The sequence below is a fragment of the Rhizophagus irregularis genome, chromosome 19 (assembly GCF_026210795.1).
Source record: "Rhizophagus irregularis chromosome 19, complete sequence".
NCBI classification, from domain to species: domain Eukaryota; kingdom Fungi; phylum Glomeromycota; class Glomeromycetes; order Glomerales; family Glomeraceae; genus Rhizophagus; species Rhizophagus irregularis.
Window position 1 is genome coordinate 892,764 of NC_089447.1, and position 16,616 is coordinate 909,379.

Genomic DNA, 16,616 nt, shown 5'->3' on the forward strand with positions numbered 1-16,616 from the left:
AGTATTTTTTAGGTAGTACCAACTTCTTACGCTTTATTCAAGCTGCCAAACTATTTCTTTTTAATATTTTGCATACTGTACTTGAGTTTATTTTAACATTATAATTGACTTTTAAAGATTTTTGAATTTGAACTGTATTAGAACATTCTCTTGTCATTATATTTCTTACAATATTATGTTCATCATATTTATTCAGTCTACATGGACAGCCTGAACTAGGTTTGTTTTAAACTTTACCTGTCTTCTTGTACTTCTTTTTTAATCTTATAATGGTTGTATAACTTTTACATCTAATTTTAGTGGTAATTTCTCTTGTTGTATATAATAGCTTAAGCTCTCTGTTCAGTAGATAACTATGCTTTAAAAATTAATAAAAAAAAATATTTTTTTTAAAATAAAGCATATATGAGAAAAATAATTTTGATATAAAATATAAAAAAAAATTTTTTTATACTTTATTTTTACATTTTTTACAAAGTATCAAAATAAATGCATCATAATTAGAAGAAAAAAATTATATAATAGTAGATTGTATAATATAAAAAGGAGTAATATTTATAATTTTAAAAATCAACATATATATTTTAATTAATAAACATATGATTTAATTATTTGTAAATTTTGGTGCATTTGTATTAACACCTACTGTATATTATCAGGTGATTATGAAAGCTTTACAAATATACTATATATAAATATAAGTAATTTTATGGGGGTTTAGGAATATCAGGGTTTTTTTCCGGGTGGAAAAAAACTACGGTATTCCATCCACATTTGAAATTACTAAGTTATACCCAGAGCGTGTAACTTATGATCACTGTATTATCACGTGTATGATTATAAACTTTTTTACTTTTTTTATACTTTTTATACTTTTACTATCACACGTACAAATTATTTTATTTTCTTCCCTTAAATATTTTTCTACGTTCTTTAAACAAATAATTTTCTTTTACATACAACTGAAGACTGAAAGGATAAAGATGGTAATTAAAAAGCATATTTCTATTTTCTTTTTTTTTGAAATAAATAGATAAACTAATAAAAAAAATTGATATTTCAAGGAAACATTATCAACTAGCTCAAATAATTCTACTAAAACGAACAAGTTAACAACATACGAACGATTTGTTATTCCTACAAATAAAGATTTACAAGCTATTCGTTTATTCTCGCGTTGCTAATACAGACGATAGTACTAAAACTTGGATGAATCTTTTTAATTCCTATAGAGAAGCAGCCAATTTTACTAATCCTCTTAACTATCGACGATACTACATTACAAGAATAGCCATAATTTTTTTGGCGTTAAGAAAATCATAAAAAAAGAATATGCACCTTCTTCATTACATGTAGGCTTTGCTGCAATTGCTAGAGGATTGTCAGATATTTTTTATCCAAATAGAATTATTAATATTCATGATAAATACAAATGGAAACGATTACATGAAATTTTTGATGGTCGAATTAAACAAATTCAAGACAATCAAGATACATCCCGTAAGAAAACTGATGCACTTGAAATGTATGAGATTAAAATTATCCTTGATTCACCAAATATACAAACTAATACACCAAAGGGTCTTACATACCGTGTTTGGTTTTGGTTAACACTTCTTTGCAATCTGCGTGATGGTGATCCAAAAAGACTAAAAAATTCCTGGATTGTTCTCAATGAAGATCACAGTATTGAAGTAAATATACCTCGTGAGAAAAATAATGCAGGAGGTGCCAAAAATCCTTACAATTCTGGTCGGCATAATTATATTCCTCCAGATCTACCAAATAATTATTCACCAGTGGCAGATATTCTATTATATCAATCTAAAAGACCAAAAAACTGCAAAACTTCTGAGTTTTTTTTAAGAATAAATACACCACGAGAAATATATCATGGTAATTGGTTTTCTGATTTAAAACTTGGCAAAAATTCTCATGATAATATGCTTAAAAATATTGTGGCAGATTGTAAAATTAATGCAAATGGACGTAATCTTGTCAATCATTCAATGCGTTCAACTGGAATTTCTTTATGGATGTTACTTGGTATATCTCATGCAGAACAGATGGATATTACAGGACATAGAACACTTGCTGGGATTTCTGCATATTCAACTTCAACTGCTCAACAAAGAAAAAAAAATGTTTCACTTCTTATTCCCCAAAAAAGAAATGCGGATGATCTTAATGATGAATGTTTAACTAAAAATTTTTCTAACAAAAAACAAAATCCTTTAAGAGAAAATACATCGGGAAATCAAGGTACCATAATTTTCCATATTTATTTTTTTACTTTTAATCTGAAAAATTACATATTCTTTTTAGGTTTTATTCCTGCTTCTCAATTATTACGATATGATCAACTTGAAATACAATCTTTAGAACAAGTCCATAAAATAACTCAAGATTCATCAAAATTACCAATAATTAATATTGAAAATATTAATATTCAAAATTGTAATAATGTAAAAGTAGAAGTTATTGTTAAACCATTTGAATAGTTAAATAAATAGTGTAGTAATGTAATTTTATATATTTGTAATAATGAAAAAATAATTTGAGGAGTATAAAAAAGTTTATTGCTATGAAAAAAACCGTATAAAAATTTTATGGGAAAAAAAAGCTTATACTTTTAATTAGGGAAATTACAATGTTCTATGTCATAAGTCACACTTAGTGCGACGGGGTATAAAATAAGTAATTTTAATAATATCATTCTATATTCTTAACTAAGTAGATTTCAAATATTAAAGTATTTATTAATGTAGGATCAATATTGACTAAGCTGTAACATCTTTAAATTACCTGAGGTTTTTTAAAGTTTTGTTACAAAAATTTAAAGTAAGTGGTTCGATATTTTCAAAAAATTTTGGTAAATATGAAGTATGAAAACTATGGATAATTTTGGCCACCATCTGTAATAGTAATAATTAGCCAAAAATTATGGTATTTACTGAATAACATTGCTAATATAATTATTAATTAGATTTAAAATAGTATTTTATATATGAATGTAATAAGCTTGATTTTAATTCTAAAATCAGCTATATATCTAGTTTTTTTAATTCATATTGGTTACTTTTTTTAATTAATTAATTAGCAAAAAAATTAAAACAATAGATTTTGGAGTTGAAAGATTTAAGAAACTGGATTGCCATTTTTTAAAAAATCTTCTTTATAACTTAATATTTTTCTGACATTGCTTAAAAAAAATATGTGCTGTAAAAATGTGAACCTGTTCTCATATGAATGTCATAACATCATCAATATTTCTTGCATGATATTTTCGCACTAACTTGTTTTGTATCTTCTCGATTTTAAAATAAGCTGTTCCACTCAACATATCACGAATAACATTCATTATCAATCAAATCATAAATGGTTCACAGATTCTCTAATCAACATAGAAATAAGTGTATGTAAACAAAAGCAATTTTTATATAATTGCTATAAAATGACTGATGGTTTGAAGTAAAAAGTAAAATTATCGATTAGTAATAACACAGGTTTGACCGCGCTACTGGATTATTTGATATTAGCCAAGTGTTTGGTCACTAATTCGCCCTTCAGAATTATTGTGCCAACAACGATGACGACCTTTATATTATTTACGACTATTAAAAATGAAGGTTAGAACGCCAAATTTATTACAAGGAAAGTTTTAAATTACTTAAATTATCCTCCTGTACAAATACGAAGCGGGATTATTTGATCAACAAATAATCACGTGGTCATTTCATTTTGAATTATTTTTTTTTTAAAAAAAAAGCAAAGCACTAATGAGGTTCGGAAGTTGACCGAAATAAAAAGCTTTGGAAGTCACTCAAAACGAATTAGTATATTACAATTGGACTTGAGCTACTTTTTCTGCTGTAACTTCTCTTGATTGATGCGATTCACAATATCTATAAATGTGGACAAGTAAATAAACAGGTATTTATTATTGTGCATATTTAATTCAAATTAAAAAGATCGATATCTACCTTTAATAGAGATTAATTTGCTAGTATATGTTTCATCAATATGAGTGTAATCTTTTTCGTCGACAGGTTCCTTTGAATAATTTATATAATTTAACTCAAGCTCAGCATTTTGAAAGGAATTATAGATTATATCTAGTTGTTTCCTTTTACTGTGAATCCAATCGTCAAGTATTCTAACAAGTTGACCAGCAGTTGGTCTCTTTTTTGGATTAGAATCCCAACATAATTTCATTAGTTCAATGTAGCAAGGGGGAGTGGCGGGAGGAGGGCCAGGCCGAGATCCGTAAATAATAAAAACAGGATCAATGTCCTGAATACTATTATTGAATGGGATTTCGCCACTTGCAATTTCGTACATGATCATTGCAAAACTATAAATATCAGATGCTGAAAAATATTGGCCATCATACAGAATTTCGGGGGGCATGAATGGCAATACTCCAAGTATTTCTCCCATTGATGCAGAATCTTGACGCCACGTAAGCCCAAGATCACTTATTATTGTCCAACTTCCATGTCTTAAGATATTACCCGTATGTAAATCACAATGAACATATCCAGTATTGTGAATAATTTCAAGACATTTAGCAATGTCTTTAAGTGTAACCAAACGTTCAATCCACGTGAACCTTTTAGAATTTTTACGCATGTATTGGCGTAAGTTTCCATCTTTAGCGCATGATGTTACAATAATGAAATCTCCCGTATCCTCCCAACGTGAAATTCCAAAGCAACGAAGTAGATGCCCGACTATTGTACTGAACTTATGGTGAGCTGTAAGCTATGTTCCAAAGTTTTAAAAATTCAATCAAGAGCAGGAAATATAAAAAGGAAAATTTACAAATTCAATATTTACCTGATTAATAAATTCATCCAAATTTGTTTGAGATCCGTTTATTATCTTTAATATTACTTCATGGTTTCTGAACCGTGTCCAATTTTTAATATTGGGGTCCCAATGAATAATTGGACCTCGTTTCCATGTAGCTTTATATACAGTACCAAATCCACCTTTTGCTAAATATGTAATATGATCAAAATCTTCGAAAGGGATCCATTCATACAAACTATGAGCATTATTTGCAGCAATTTGTGTCTCAATAATTACATTGTCTAAACCGAGTCGCCAGCTTGTCCATTTTGAAGTTTGTTGATGAAAATGTTCAGCATTACAAGAACGGCACCATTTCATTCCACTAAGTGGCTTTTGGCATTCAATACACAACTCTAATGAAAAATTTTCGGACTTTGGGAGGATTTCATCACTTGTTTTTCCTTCATCCCATGGTTTTATTTCTTGAGACTTTTGGTATCTAGTATAGGGATGATTATGTACTGTTGTAGATTGCCAATCGCTCTTTGTAAATTCATTCTGGGTCCTATAATAGTTAGCAGGATGGTCTACAGATTCATTTCGGGTCCTGTAATAGCTAGAAGGATAGTCTACAGGTTCATTCCGGGTACTATAATAATTAGTCTCTACGGGTTCAGCCCATGGGATATTGCCGTAATTATCAGTAGGACGGTCTACTTGTTTTGGAATAATATCCTTGATTAACCTAGGCTGATCTGAAAGCCTTCTATTAAAAAAGCTCCTTTTTCCTAACTTTTTTTCGGATACTTCTACCGGTTGAGGCTGAAATGGTTCATCCAATGAACCTTGATATCCTAAATTCATTTTCTTCCAATACCGTTTATGTTGTAATTTTGCTAAATGGTAAGGAAGAATTTTAAGCGAAAAATTAGGGATGGAGAAATTTATACTAAGTTTAATAAGGATTAAATAGGATATATTAATACTTTATTTGCCATATCCGGAGAAATACTAGATCGCAACCGGAAATTTACAAACCAATGGGGTGAGCTTACGATATGAAACAAAATGGAAAATCTTTCTCGAAGAGGAAACGTTTGTGTCTCAGGCGTCAATTGTGATTTTCTCAAATAAAGTTTAGGATCACAAACATTATCCGCAATATCTCGATTATATTAATTGAATAAATTAGAGTTATATTAACAGTTAATTAATAAAAAAAAAAGCAAAATCACCTGCAATCGTCATATTACTGATATTAGTTTACTGCGCCACTTTAAATTTTTTCTTGGCAATGGTGGTTCCGTCAATTATCCTGTGCTATGGCGTAAAATTAAAACGCCGATATAGCTTATAACTAATAATAAAAACTTTGCTGAATAGTAAAAGCTTAATTTACTTGGTAGGGAACAAATTTCTCGTCATGATTAATTTATTATTGAAAATTAATCCTATTTTCATTATCAAAAATTTGTAATAATCGGACTCAATTTTATTAGTATCAATCTCGAAATTTTATGTATAGTTATCATGCTTAAATTGAATTGTAATGTAGATCTTTTGAATTCGGCCAAATTTAAAGCCGAAATTTTTTTAATTTTGCCTCAAGTCTTACATCATGATTACAGTACAATGATGTAGACAATTCAGGGAATATTTTAAAGGTTCTAATTCAAAATAAATTATGATGTAAAAATTCATCACAATTATAATGATCTTAAATTTATAAAAACCGATTCGATTTCTATAAAGAAGTTTCTTTGAAAAGTAAAAAAAAATAAAGATGGATGGTAGCAGCAAATCAAAAAATGGAAAAAATGGAGATGATGGTCCGAAACATACAGAATTTTCAGAATCTCAAGAAAAGGGGGAGCCATCGCAAATAGAACATGAACCAACTCCTATGCCAAAAAACAAACATAAGGAAGATAAACATGAGGTAATATAAACTTATATATAAACCAACTATATTTATCGAGTTTACTTTACTTTACAACTTGACGCAATAGAATGACGAGAACAGAGATGAACATGATATACAAGTAACGGATGAAATACCTTCAGAAATAGAAGAACTATTGCATACAGATTCAAAATCAGGTTTATCAACGGACGAAGCTCAAACTCGTTTAGAAAGATTTGGTAAAAATGAAATCTCGGAATATAAACAGTAAGTATCATTATGTAAAATTGGTCGATTTTCAATATCTCTAGTAACCATGCATCAAAATTTTTCATTATTAAAGGAATCGATTTTTAAAATTTTTATCATACTTTCGAGGTTCAATAGCTTATTTAATTGAAATAACTTGTATAGTAGCAGCAATAGTAAGAGATTGGACTGATTTTGGTATAATTCTTGCTCTGTTATTTGTTAATGCAAGTATCGGATTTATCGAAGAAACACGTGCGGAATCAGCTTTGGATTCTTTGAAACAATCATTAGCATTAAAATCAAGGGCAAGGCGGGATGGAAAATTAGTTGAACTAAATGCAGCGGATTTGGTGCCGGGAGATATTGTTGCATTACGTATAGGTGACATTATACCCGCAGACTGTAGACTATTAGGTATTGGAGTGTCTGGCTCAGAAACAGAAACTTACTTGAACATAGATCAATCTGCATTAACTGGCGAAAGTTTGCCTGTAAATCGTAAAAAAGGCGATTGTGTTTTTTCGAGGTAATTCCAATTAGAAAAGTTTTACAAAATATTTCGACTTCTTTTTAATTTCTAACCATTTTTAGTTCAACGGTTAAGCAAGGTCAAATGTTAGCGGTTGTTTACAATAGTATGGTTTGATTCAATATTTGCTACAAAAATATGCTTTCAATTTAATATTAACATTTTATCTTCCGATCATGTGTGATTAAAATAGCTGGGGCCCAGACATATATCGGTCGTACCGCTACATTAATGAATATGCCGGCTGATCAAGGACATTTCCAAAAAATCATAAACAAAATTGGTAACTTCTTGATATTGATCACAGTTTTACTTGTTACCATAATATTCGTTTATCAAGTAGTGAAATTTAGAAATACTGAACAAGGAGATGTATTAGTAATCTTGCAAGATGTTTTGGTATTAACAGTTGCCGCGATACCTGTAAGTATTTTATTTATGTTTAACATTTTTAGTAAAAGTATCAAATAATCTTTCGTTTGCTTGTTTAAAGGTTGGATTGCCAACTGTGCTTTCCGTTACAATGGCTGTTGGTGCAAAACAATTGGCTTCTAAAAAAGTGATTGTCAAACGGTTAACCGCTATTGAAGAATTAGCTTCTGTATCCGTGCTTTGTTCTGACAAGACCGGAACAATGACATTAAATGAACTTAAATTTGATGAACCCTGGTTGTCTCCAGGATATAAAAAATCCGATATACTTTTATACGCTTACCTTTGTTCTGAACAAAGTACTAGTGATGCAATTGAAATGGCTGTCGTAGCCGCAGCAAAACAAGGACTTGATATTTTAAAGGATCACGATGATGAACATGATGTTCCTGGTTATAAAATTAAATCATTTACGCCTTTTAATCCCTCGGTAAAGTATTCAAAATCTACTGTAATGAATTTGGAAACTAAAGAAACATTTCAAATTGCTAAGGGTGCTCCTCAAGTTATTGTCAAACTTACCGGTAGAGAAGATACAACAAATGCTGTTACTGATTTAGCTAAAAGAGGATTACGAGCATTGGGTGTTGCTAAAACTGTTGATGAAGATCTTGATAAATGGGAATTGGTTGGATTTGTTTGTTTTTTAGATCCGCCGAGACCGGACACTCAGGAAACCATTCATAAATGCAAAAATCTCGGCGTTAAAATTAAAATGATCACTGGGGATCAAGTTATTATTGCCAAAGAAATGGCTCAGAGACTGGGTATGGGAAGAGTCATTTTAGATGCAAATCATTTGATTGACCCAGGAAAATCATTGGACGAGATAACAGCACATTGTGAACGTGCTGATGGTTTCGCACAAGTTACTCCCGAACATAAATTTAGAGTTGTAGAACTTTTAAAAAAGAAAGGATATCTAGTTGGAATGACTGTATGTTTTCGTATAATTACAATTGACAATCCATTCTACGTCGCAATATTAAAATAACTAATTATTATTAAATTTTTTTGTGTCATAAGGGCGATGGAGTTAACGATGCTCCCGCGCTTAAGAAGGCTAATGTCGGGATTGCTGTCGCAGGATGTACTGATGCCGCACGTTCAGCTTCTGATATTGTTTTATTGGCTCCGGGATTATCAACCATCGTGGATGGCATTATTACTTCACGCGCGATATTTCAGCGAATGAGATCTTATGCTTTATATAGGATTACGTCTACTATTCACTTTTTACTATTTTTCTTTTTTATTATCCTGATTTTAAATTGGAAATTACCAGCTATATTGTTGATATTGATTGCGATATTAAATGATGCAGCTACAGTCGTCATATCAGTTGATAATGCTAAGGTTAGCTTAATAGATAATATTAATGGTTTTTTTTCGAATGATGAGTTAATTTGTTGGCGTTATTCATAGATTTCTAATACTCCTGACAAATGGCGTATTGGTCAATTAATTACTTTAAGTTTTCTCTTGGGAATTTGCTTATCTGGTTTTAGTTTTGCACATTATTTTATTTTTAAAGATGTCATCGGAGTTACTGATGGTATTCACAATCACTTATTTAAAATTTTTTTGTTTTTAGTAAATGTAAATAATAATTATTTTTCTTTTTTTAGGAGAATTACAAACTATAATGTATTTACATATATCAAGTGCACCACATTTTATGATATTTTCGACAAGATTATCAGGATTTTTTTGGGAAAACATTCCATCGATAATGTTTATCGCAGCAATTCTTGGTACACAAATTTTTGCGCTAATAATTTCAGTATTTGGATGGTTATCTCCTAAAATTCCTTTGTCGATAGCTGTAACGATTCTTTGTGTAAGTACAATACAAATTTCCGATTTAAATATTCACGTAACTAATCTAATTTATATCACAGATATCCTTAGGTATATTTGTTATTCTCGATATAATTAAAGTAATAGTATTTAAATACTGGTCATTTGAATTAACAGCAAAACTATGGCCTACTCCAAGGCGTAGAGCAAGATTAACTACAAGAAATAGAGAGAGAGAAAAATCGAGACAAGTTCGAGGAAATTTTTTAAAATTACAAAAAGTGTTACTTCTAGTAAAAGTTATTAGAGCATTTCATGGCAATGAAGACAATGAAGACAATGAAAACAATGAAAATAATAACGAAAAGAATGAAGAAAATAATAAAAATAATAACGAAAAAAATGACGAAAATAATAAAAATAATAACGAAAAGAATGACGAAAAGAATAAAAATAATATAGGAAACAGTAAAAGTAATCAGTAAAAGTTGGTTGGTTGTACGATAGTTAAGAATTTTATATTTATAAAAATTATTGTATAATAAATTTAATAAAGAAAAAAAAGGCGAAATTCCCACAAAAGCCAATCAGTTACTAATAAGGAGAAAAGTCGTATTCAAATTGGTTAGATGAATGCATTACCTCCATAATATGAATTATTTGAGAACTATAAAAAAAATATTTTGAGTTAACAAAAATAAAGTTCAAAATATCCCATTTAATCTCTTCATGAGAAAAAAAAGAAAGTTTTGCAGCAAAAGATAACGTGCCGCAGTAACTAACCCGCACAAGAAAAAATGGGAAAAACTATAAATCTAGTTAGACGGATACCCAATGTTACACTCAAGATTTCTGGAAGTATCACGTGATATAATATTGGCGTATCGTCTAGTTGTTTCAATTTTTTATCATCACAATCATGAAATTGATTTCATTCAAAGCCATATAAAGAGCCTCACCTAGATCACGATTCACAAATTCCAAATCAGGATCGAAGCTAAGCGCAATTTTCGTAAGTCAACATGAAACGCATCATACCTGAAATGAAATTCTGTATCAGATAAAAGATGATAAAGATAGGTTGAACATTCTGATTTTGGTTTGATCTGGATATCACATTCTTATGATATCATAATCATGAAGGGGAGGAAGGGACTTGTTTTCTTTGTTTGTTGCGGGAAGTAAATCCGACAAGCATAAAATTGCACGATTATCATAAGCTTTTGCAAGAAGTGCATTAATATCTTCGTATCTCTCTTCTATTATAACCGAATTAAATAGTTGCCTACCTCTTCATATTTCCCCGCCACAATCTAAACTGCGGTCTCTAAAATTGTACGTGTTACCATTTTCCCTTATTAGGCTATTATGTGGTGCAAATCACTTATGATATTTTGATTCTTGGTGCCGTGCGAGCAACGTCACTAAGAAAAGAAAACTTTTTTTTTTCTTTTAATACCCAATATTACGTTACTAGTTCTTTTGTACTTTAAAGATTAACGACAAATATAGAATAATGGCACCTAAATCAGGAGAAATTTCGCTGGTCGACGACAAAGAATCCTTAACTAAAGATACTTCTTTGTCAGCAAACGAAACAGAAGAAATTTGGTCTTCTATTCTTAAGGGGGTTGCTTCCTCAAAAATCGTTCCCACAAAGAATTTATTGATTTTAGGTTTGTTTATTTATCTAATAATCCATAGAAAAAGTGGTTAAATGACTGGCTAGTAGCTTCATTTTTACTGTAGGAGTGTAGCTAACAAAGGTCACGTGTTTATTCTACTCAAATTCAAGGCGATAGAGAATCAGGAAAAACTGCCCTCATCCGACACCTTAAAGGTGTCGAGGATGAAGAGACTTTTGAGGTTCCTAATGCTAACGGTACTATGTCAAAAAGTGTGGGTACTGGAACCGACGACAGTTCTCCCATTGACAAACATTCGAATAATGAACTAGCTTTAAGTTATACTTTTGTGGAAGTAAAGGATGACGAAGCAGAAGGTAGTAGTCATTTTATTTTTTAATGTTAAAGATGCTTAGTTAAAGTTATTAGGATGATAATTATTTAAGGCGAAAGAGAAAATATTGCAATGATTCTTGATTTACTTTTTTTTAATACTAATATTAATTTTATAACAATCAGATACGCTCACTCGTCTTGGAATATACCAACTTGCTGGTTCTCATGAATCTTATCAATCTCTACTTCGTTTTGCACTTAATTCTTCCACTCTTCCAGACTCCCTCGTTGTGATTGTTTTAGATTGGGCACGTCCCTGGACTTTTATTGAAACATTACAACGATGGATCAAATTTTTAGAAGTAGGGATTGAGAACATAAAAACAGAAGGTAGCAGTGGAACCAAGGACGGTTGGTCTAAGGGAAAAGTTGTTGTTGAGGAATTAAAAGAGTCCAGTAAGCAGAGATATTTTTTTTTAAAAAAAAAATTCAATGCACATGTTATCTTCTATTCTCCGTTTATTCTTTACTTTCTCCCTTTTTGTTGGCTATTAATTTAGTTTTATTTCATGTTCGAATTTCATAGTCGAACGTTTTATTCAAACTTATTCCGAACCAGATTCTACAAATCCAAATGCAGCAACAGTTAATAGTGAAAGTGAAGATGTTGCATTGCCATTGGGCCCTGGAGTTTTAACTACTAACTTGTCTGTACCATTAGTGGTAGTTTGCACTAAGGTATCAATATTTTATGCCAAAAAAAAAAATAAAAATAAATAAAAAAATAAAAACTAAAATAAATTGATACACTTTTTTTTGTAGTCCGATAAGGTAAGTTCTTATCTTGAGCGTGAATTAGACTACAAAGAAGAGCGATTCGATTACATACAGCAATGCTTAAGGACAATTTGCCTTAAATGTAGGTGTTAATCATTTACTGGAATATAAATTTTTTATCCTATATACTAATTAAGATTTTGAATTTGTTAGATGGTGCTGCACTTTTCTACACAACTACAAGACTTCCCGAGACATTTACCAATCTGAGACAATATATCCTTCATCGACTACTTGGTTTTAGGCCCACGTCCAGTGATACCAAGTCTGCATTTGCCTTTAATATTAAAGCAAACTATGTTGAGCGTGACAGAGTATTGGTTCCCGCTGGTTCGGATTCTTGGAGAGTAATTAAATTTTTAAAAGAAGGATTCGATTGTAATGAATTACTTCAAGGTTGGAACTTGGACATGGGTGAGAAATCTTCATCAGAAGAAGATACTGGTGAAAAAATCAGCGCTAGAAAAGTATACGAAGAAGAAATTATTGCCCATGAGGATCTTGATAAAGTATGTGTTCTGATGGGATTATATTAAGTGATATTATGTGAAAATTTTTTTAAAATTTTATTCTGCTTTATAGCCATTATCGGTTCAAACTACTATTGAAGCAGAAGATGAACAGGAGTTCTTCCAAAGACATTTCGATACCTTACAAAGAGCTAATAGTGAACGTCCACCCCCACCTTCAGTTGTTGGACCAATGGCAGCTCCCAGTTATTCATATGGTGACATTGGAGCAGATATCCCTGATCTTGATAATTCTCTACCTAAAGCTCCTCCAAGAACTAGTGTAAATATTTTATTCTATATTATTTGGCAAATTAATATTTATTGTGGAATTCAATTAATCAATAATTCAAATTTCAGCCAAACCCTCAGGTCAAAAATCCCTTACAGCCACCGAATACTACTATTACAAATGGAACAACAGCTCCCCCTTCAAATGGATCTGCACCTAATCCGAATCCGAATCCAAGTCAAAATAATAATCAAAACGAGGTTCTCGCTAACTTTTTCCAAAATCTACTTTCGAAAAAGACAACTACTACAGGGCCTTCTGCAACATCATCAAATGAACCAATTACCACCCCTGCAATTAACAAACAAGATAGGAAAATGGTAGAAAAAGAATTAAATAAATTGAGAATGCCCCCCACTACTGCTACATCCAGTATGGCTGGAAAGTAAATAATATGGTAAGAGTGCAAAAAGCATTCTTAATTTATTTCTTTCATTTATCAAACACTTGAGATACGCTGGAACAATTTTATTTTGACTTCATTATAAAATTTTACTGGTTGCTTACCAGGCTTTTATACAAAATACCTTAAATACTTTCTATACAACCCTTTTATTTTCAATTATATACATAATTCAAATTTTATATATTTTGATTATCTACAAAATAAATTTTTTACATATTTAGTATTTTGTATAATCTCATTTTTTTTCATTATTTTATTTTCTACTTGAATATGAAATTGATCAATAATAATCAGTTTTGTTTATTTTTTTTTTTGTCCCTTATATATCCTATATATCCTTTAAAAAATGAATTTGGAAATTTTATTTATTTATATATTATTTCTTTTTGAATTGTAACGGTTTTCAAGTATTATTTTAAGTGATTATAGATATAATTAATTTGTGAAAATTATTATAAAAAAACATATATATATGAATTACCTATTAGGTACAAAAATACTATATTTTATCAATGATAAGAAATTGTTTGTTATATAATTGTTTGTATTTATTAGAATTGAACAAATTTTATTCAGATTTATTTAAATATCCAATATCTTTTTATTTAATAAATTTAAATCAAATATAATCTAAAATAAAAATTAGTTTTTTTTTAATCTTTACTAATTAATTTATTAAAATTTAAAAATATCAAATTTTATAAAATATATTATTTTATTTTATATGACTAGTGATAATTATTAATAGCTTAAAAAATTTGTATTTTTATATGCAATTTTATAAGAAAAAAAGATTTTTTTTGAATAGTTTTAATAATTTTTAATAAATTTTAATTATAAAATTTTATTTTAAAATTAACTAAAATGCTAATTTAAATAATATATTATTTCAATTTTATTATATATAAATTTACAAAAAAATAATATACATGTTAAGAAAAAGTCTCTTTCTTATTATGTTTTTTATGGTATTAATCAAAATAATGATCCAGAATTCCTTAAAGATCACGATATAATAATTACTACATATGCTATTCTTGCACAATCAGATATAAAAAAAAAGGAGTGGATTACTCGCTATTAAATAGCTTCAAGTTATCTTAGATGAAGGACATATTATGTGTACAAAATCATCAAAACAAAGTATTGCTGCATGTAATTTGGATGCTGAAAGAAGATAAATTCTCACAGGAACCCCAATTATGAACAAGTTAAATGATATGTATTCTTTAATTAAATTTTTAAGATTCACTCCTTTTGATAATTTTGAAATGTGGAATACTATATTTAACAACAAAACAATGAAATTTAAAAACAATAATAACAGTCGTCTTAACGACTTAAAAAACTTAATGAAAACCATTTGTCTTTGTAGGATAAAGGACATGAAATTCAATGGACATCCTATAGTATGTCTTCCTCCCATTAATTTCTATACTCATAAAATTAAGTTTAAGACAGATGAGAAAAAGATTTATGATAAAATGGAAAGTGATACAAAAGAACAATTTAGAAGTTGAAAAGAATCAAAAAATGATGATTTAAAAAATAATTATGTAATATTTCTTGAAATGCTTCTTAGACTAAGACAAATTTGTAATCACACACAACTTCTTTGTAAGAAACAATAAATCATATAAATGGAATTGATAACAAAGAAGAAATTGGAAATTTAAATGATTTTAAGATAAGTTCCAAAATTGAAGCTTTAGTGGAATTTTTAAATCAAAATAATGATGATGATAAATCAGTAGTCTTCAGCCAATGGACATCTTTTCTTGATTTGATTGAAATTGCTTTTAAAGACGCAAATGTCAAATTTGTTCGATTTTTTATGTAATCAGCGAGAGGAGGCAGTAAATAATTTTAAAAATAATCCAAAAATAAAGGTTCTTTTAATTAGTTTGAAATATTAGTCTTTGTGATTGAATCTTACTGCAGCTAATCAATATTTTTTTATGGATCCTTGGTGGAATTCAAGTATTGAGGATCAAGCTATAGATCGAATTTATAGAATTGGTCAAACTCAACCAGTTTCTGTCTTTAGAATTTTTATTGAAAATACAATTGAGAAACATATGTTTGAACTTTAAAAGAAAAAACATGACTTGTATTTCAAACTTTTGAGAAGCAGAAATCTAATAAGAGTTCGAATATTGATGAAGTTCAGTTAAAGAAAGATTTGTAAGTTTTATTAGGTAAAAGTTAAATTTTTAGTGTATAGGGTTGGACACTAAACTAAAAAAAATTGAAATTTATGTGGTATCAGGCTGTCGGCAGAATCAAATTCTGCTATATTTTTTTTGAATACTTAATAATTTCTTAATTAAAATATTTGATTAAAATTAATCCATTTTTTTAAAAAAACCAAATTAATAAAATTTATTAAAAAAATCAAATATTTATTTACAATTAATTAATTATATTAATGCAAAAAGCAGTCTATTCGATGATATGTATAATATATAAGAAAAAATAAATATTGCATACATCAGGTATTTGATATATATAAGATAAATCATTGATATCTATCAGGATCCGACAGGTATATTAGTGACTATTAGAAGGGATATCGGGAGTCTGAAATTTATATTTTCAGAAGTGTATGTTTATGAAAAAAAATCAGGTATATGATATATTATCGAGTTGAAAAACTATCTGATATGTACCCAATATGTGGAGTATTATAAAATATGAATCATATACATATCAGGTACCCAATAAATCTCTTTTTGACCAGTGGTATCTCTTTATTTATCTAAATCAGGATGTTTTGCTCTTCGTTTTCCAAGTTCAATTCGGCAATTACAGTAGTATATTATATGAAAAGAATTTTCTTTTTAAATTTTCTTATAATAAACTCATGAATAGTCATCACTCATCACCTTCTGAAATAGA

At 29.2% G+C, this 16,616-nt stretch overlaps 3 protein-coding genes across 3 annotated transcripts; 2 read left to right on the forward strand and 1 right to left on the reverse strand.

Moving 5' to 3' along the window:
• Window positions 1–3,858: 3,858 nt before the first annotated feature.
• OCT59_010703 (uncharacterized protein) lies at window positions 3,859–5,661 on the reverse strand (the record flags this gene model as incomplete). The annotated part of the gene is made up of 3 exons (XM_025323846.1): window positions 3,859–3,905; window positions 3,984–4,764; window positions 4,840–5,661. The coding sequence occupies 3 exons, from the start codon at window positions 5,659–5,661 to the stop codon at window positions 3,859–3,861; spliced, it is 1,650 nt and encodes a 549-aa protein (XP_025189518.1).
• An 899-nt stretch (window positions 5,662–6,560) lies between these two features.
• Window positions 6,561–10,198, forward strand: OCT59_010704 (uncharacterized protein; the record flags this gene model as incomplete). The annotated part of the gene is made up of 10 exons (XM_025312574.2): window positions 6,561–6,736; window positions 6,807–6,967; window positions 7,044–7,478; window positions 7,544–7,587; window positions 7,675–7,904; window positions 7,975–8,850; window positions 8,940–9,269; window positions 9,339–9,468; window positions 9,542–9,753; window positions 9,815–10,198. The coding sequence occupies exons 1-10, from the start codon at window positions 6,581–6,583 to the stop codon at window positions 10,196–10,198; spliced, it is 2,958 nt and encodes a 985-aa protein (XP_025189517.1). The 5' UTR covers window positions 6,561–6,580.
• Window positions 10,199–11,133: 935 nt separating this feature from the next.
• Window positions 11,134–14,370, forward strand: OCT59_010705 (uncharacterized protein). Its single transcript, XM_025312573.2, has 8 exons — window positions 11,134–11,389; window positions 11,509–11,715; window positions 11,858–12,130; window positions 12,261–12,412; window positions 12,497–12,593; window positions 12,665–13,020; window positions 13,094–13,303; window positions 13,381–14,370. The coding sequence occupies exons 1-8, from the start codon at window positions 11,230–11,232 to the stop codon at window positions 13,699–13,701; spliced, it is 1,776 nt and encodes a 591-aa protein (XP_025189516.1). The 5' UTR covers window positions 11,134–11,229; the 3' UTR covers window positions 13,702–14,370.
• Window positions 14,371–16,616: the final 2,246 nt, after the last annotated feature.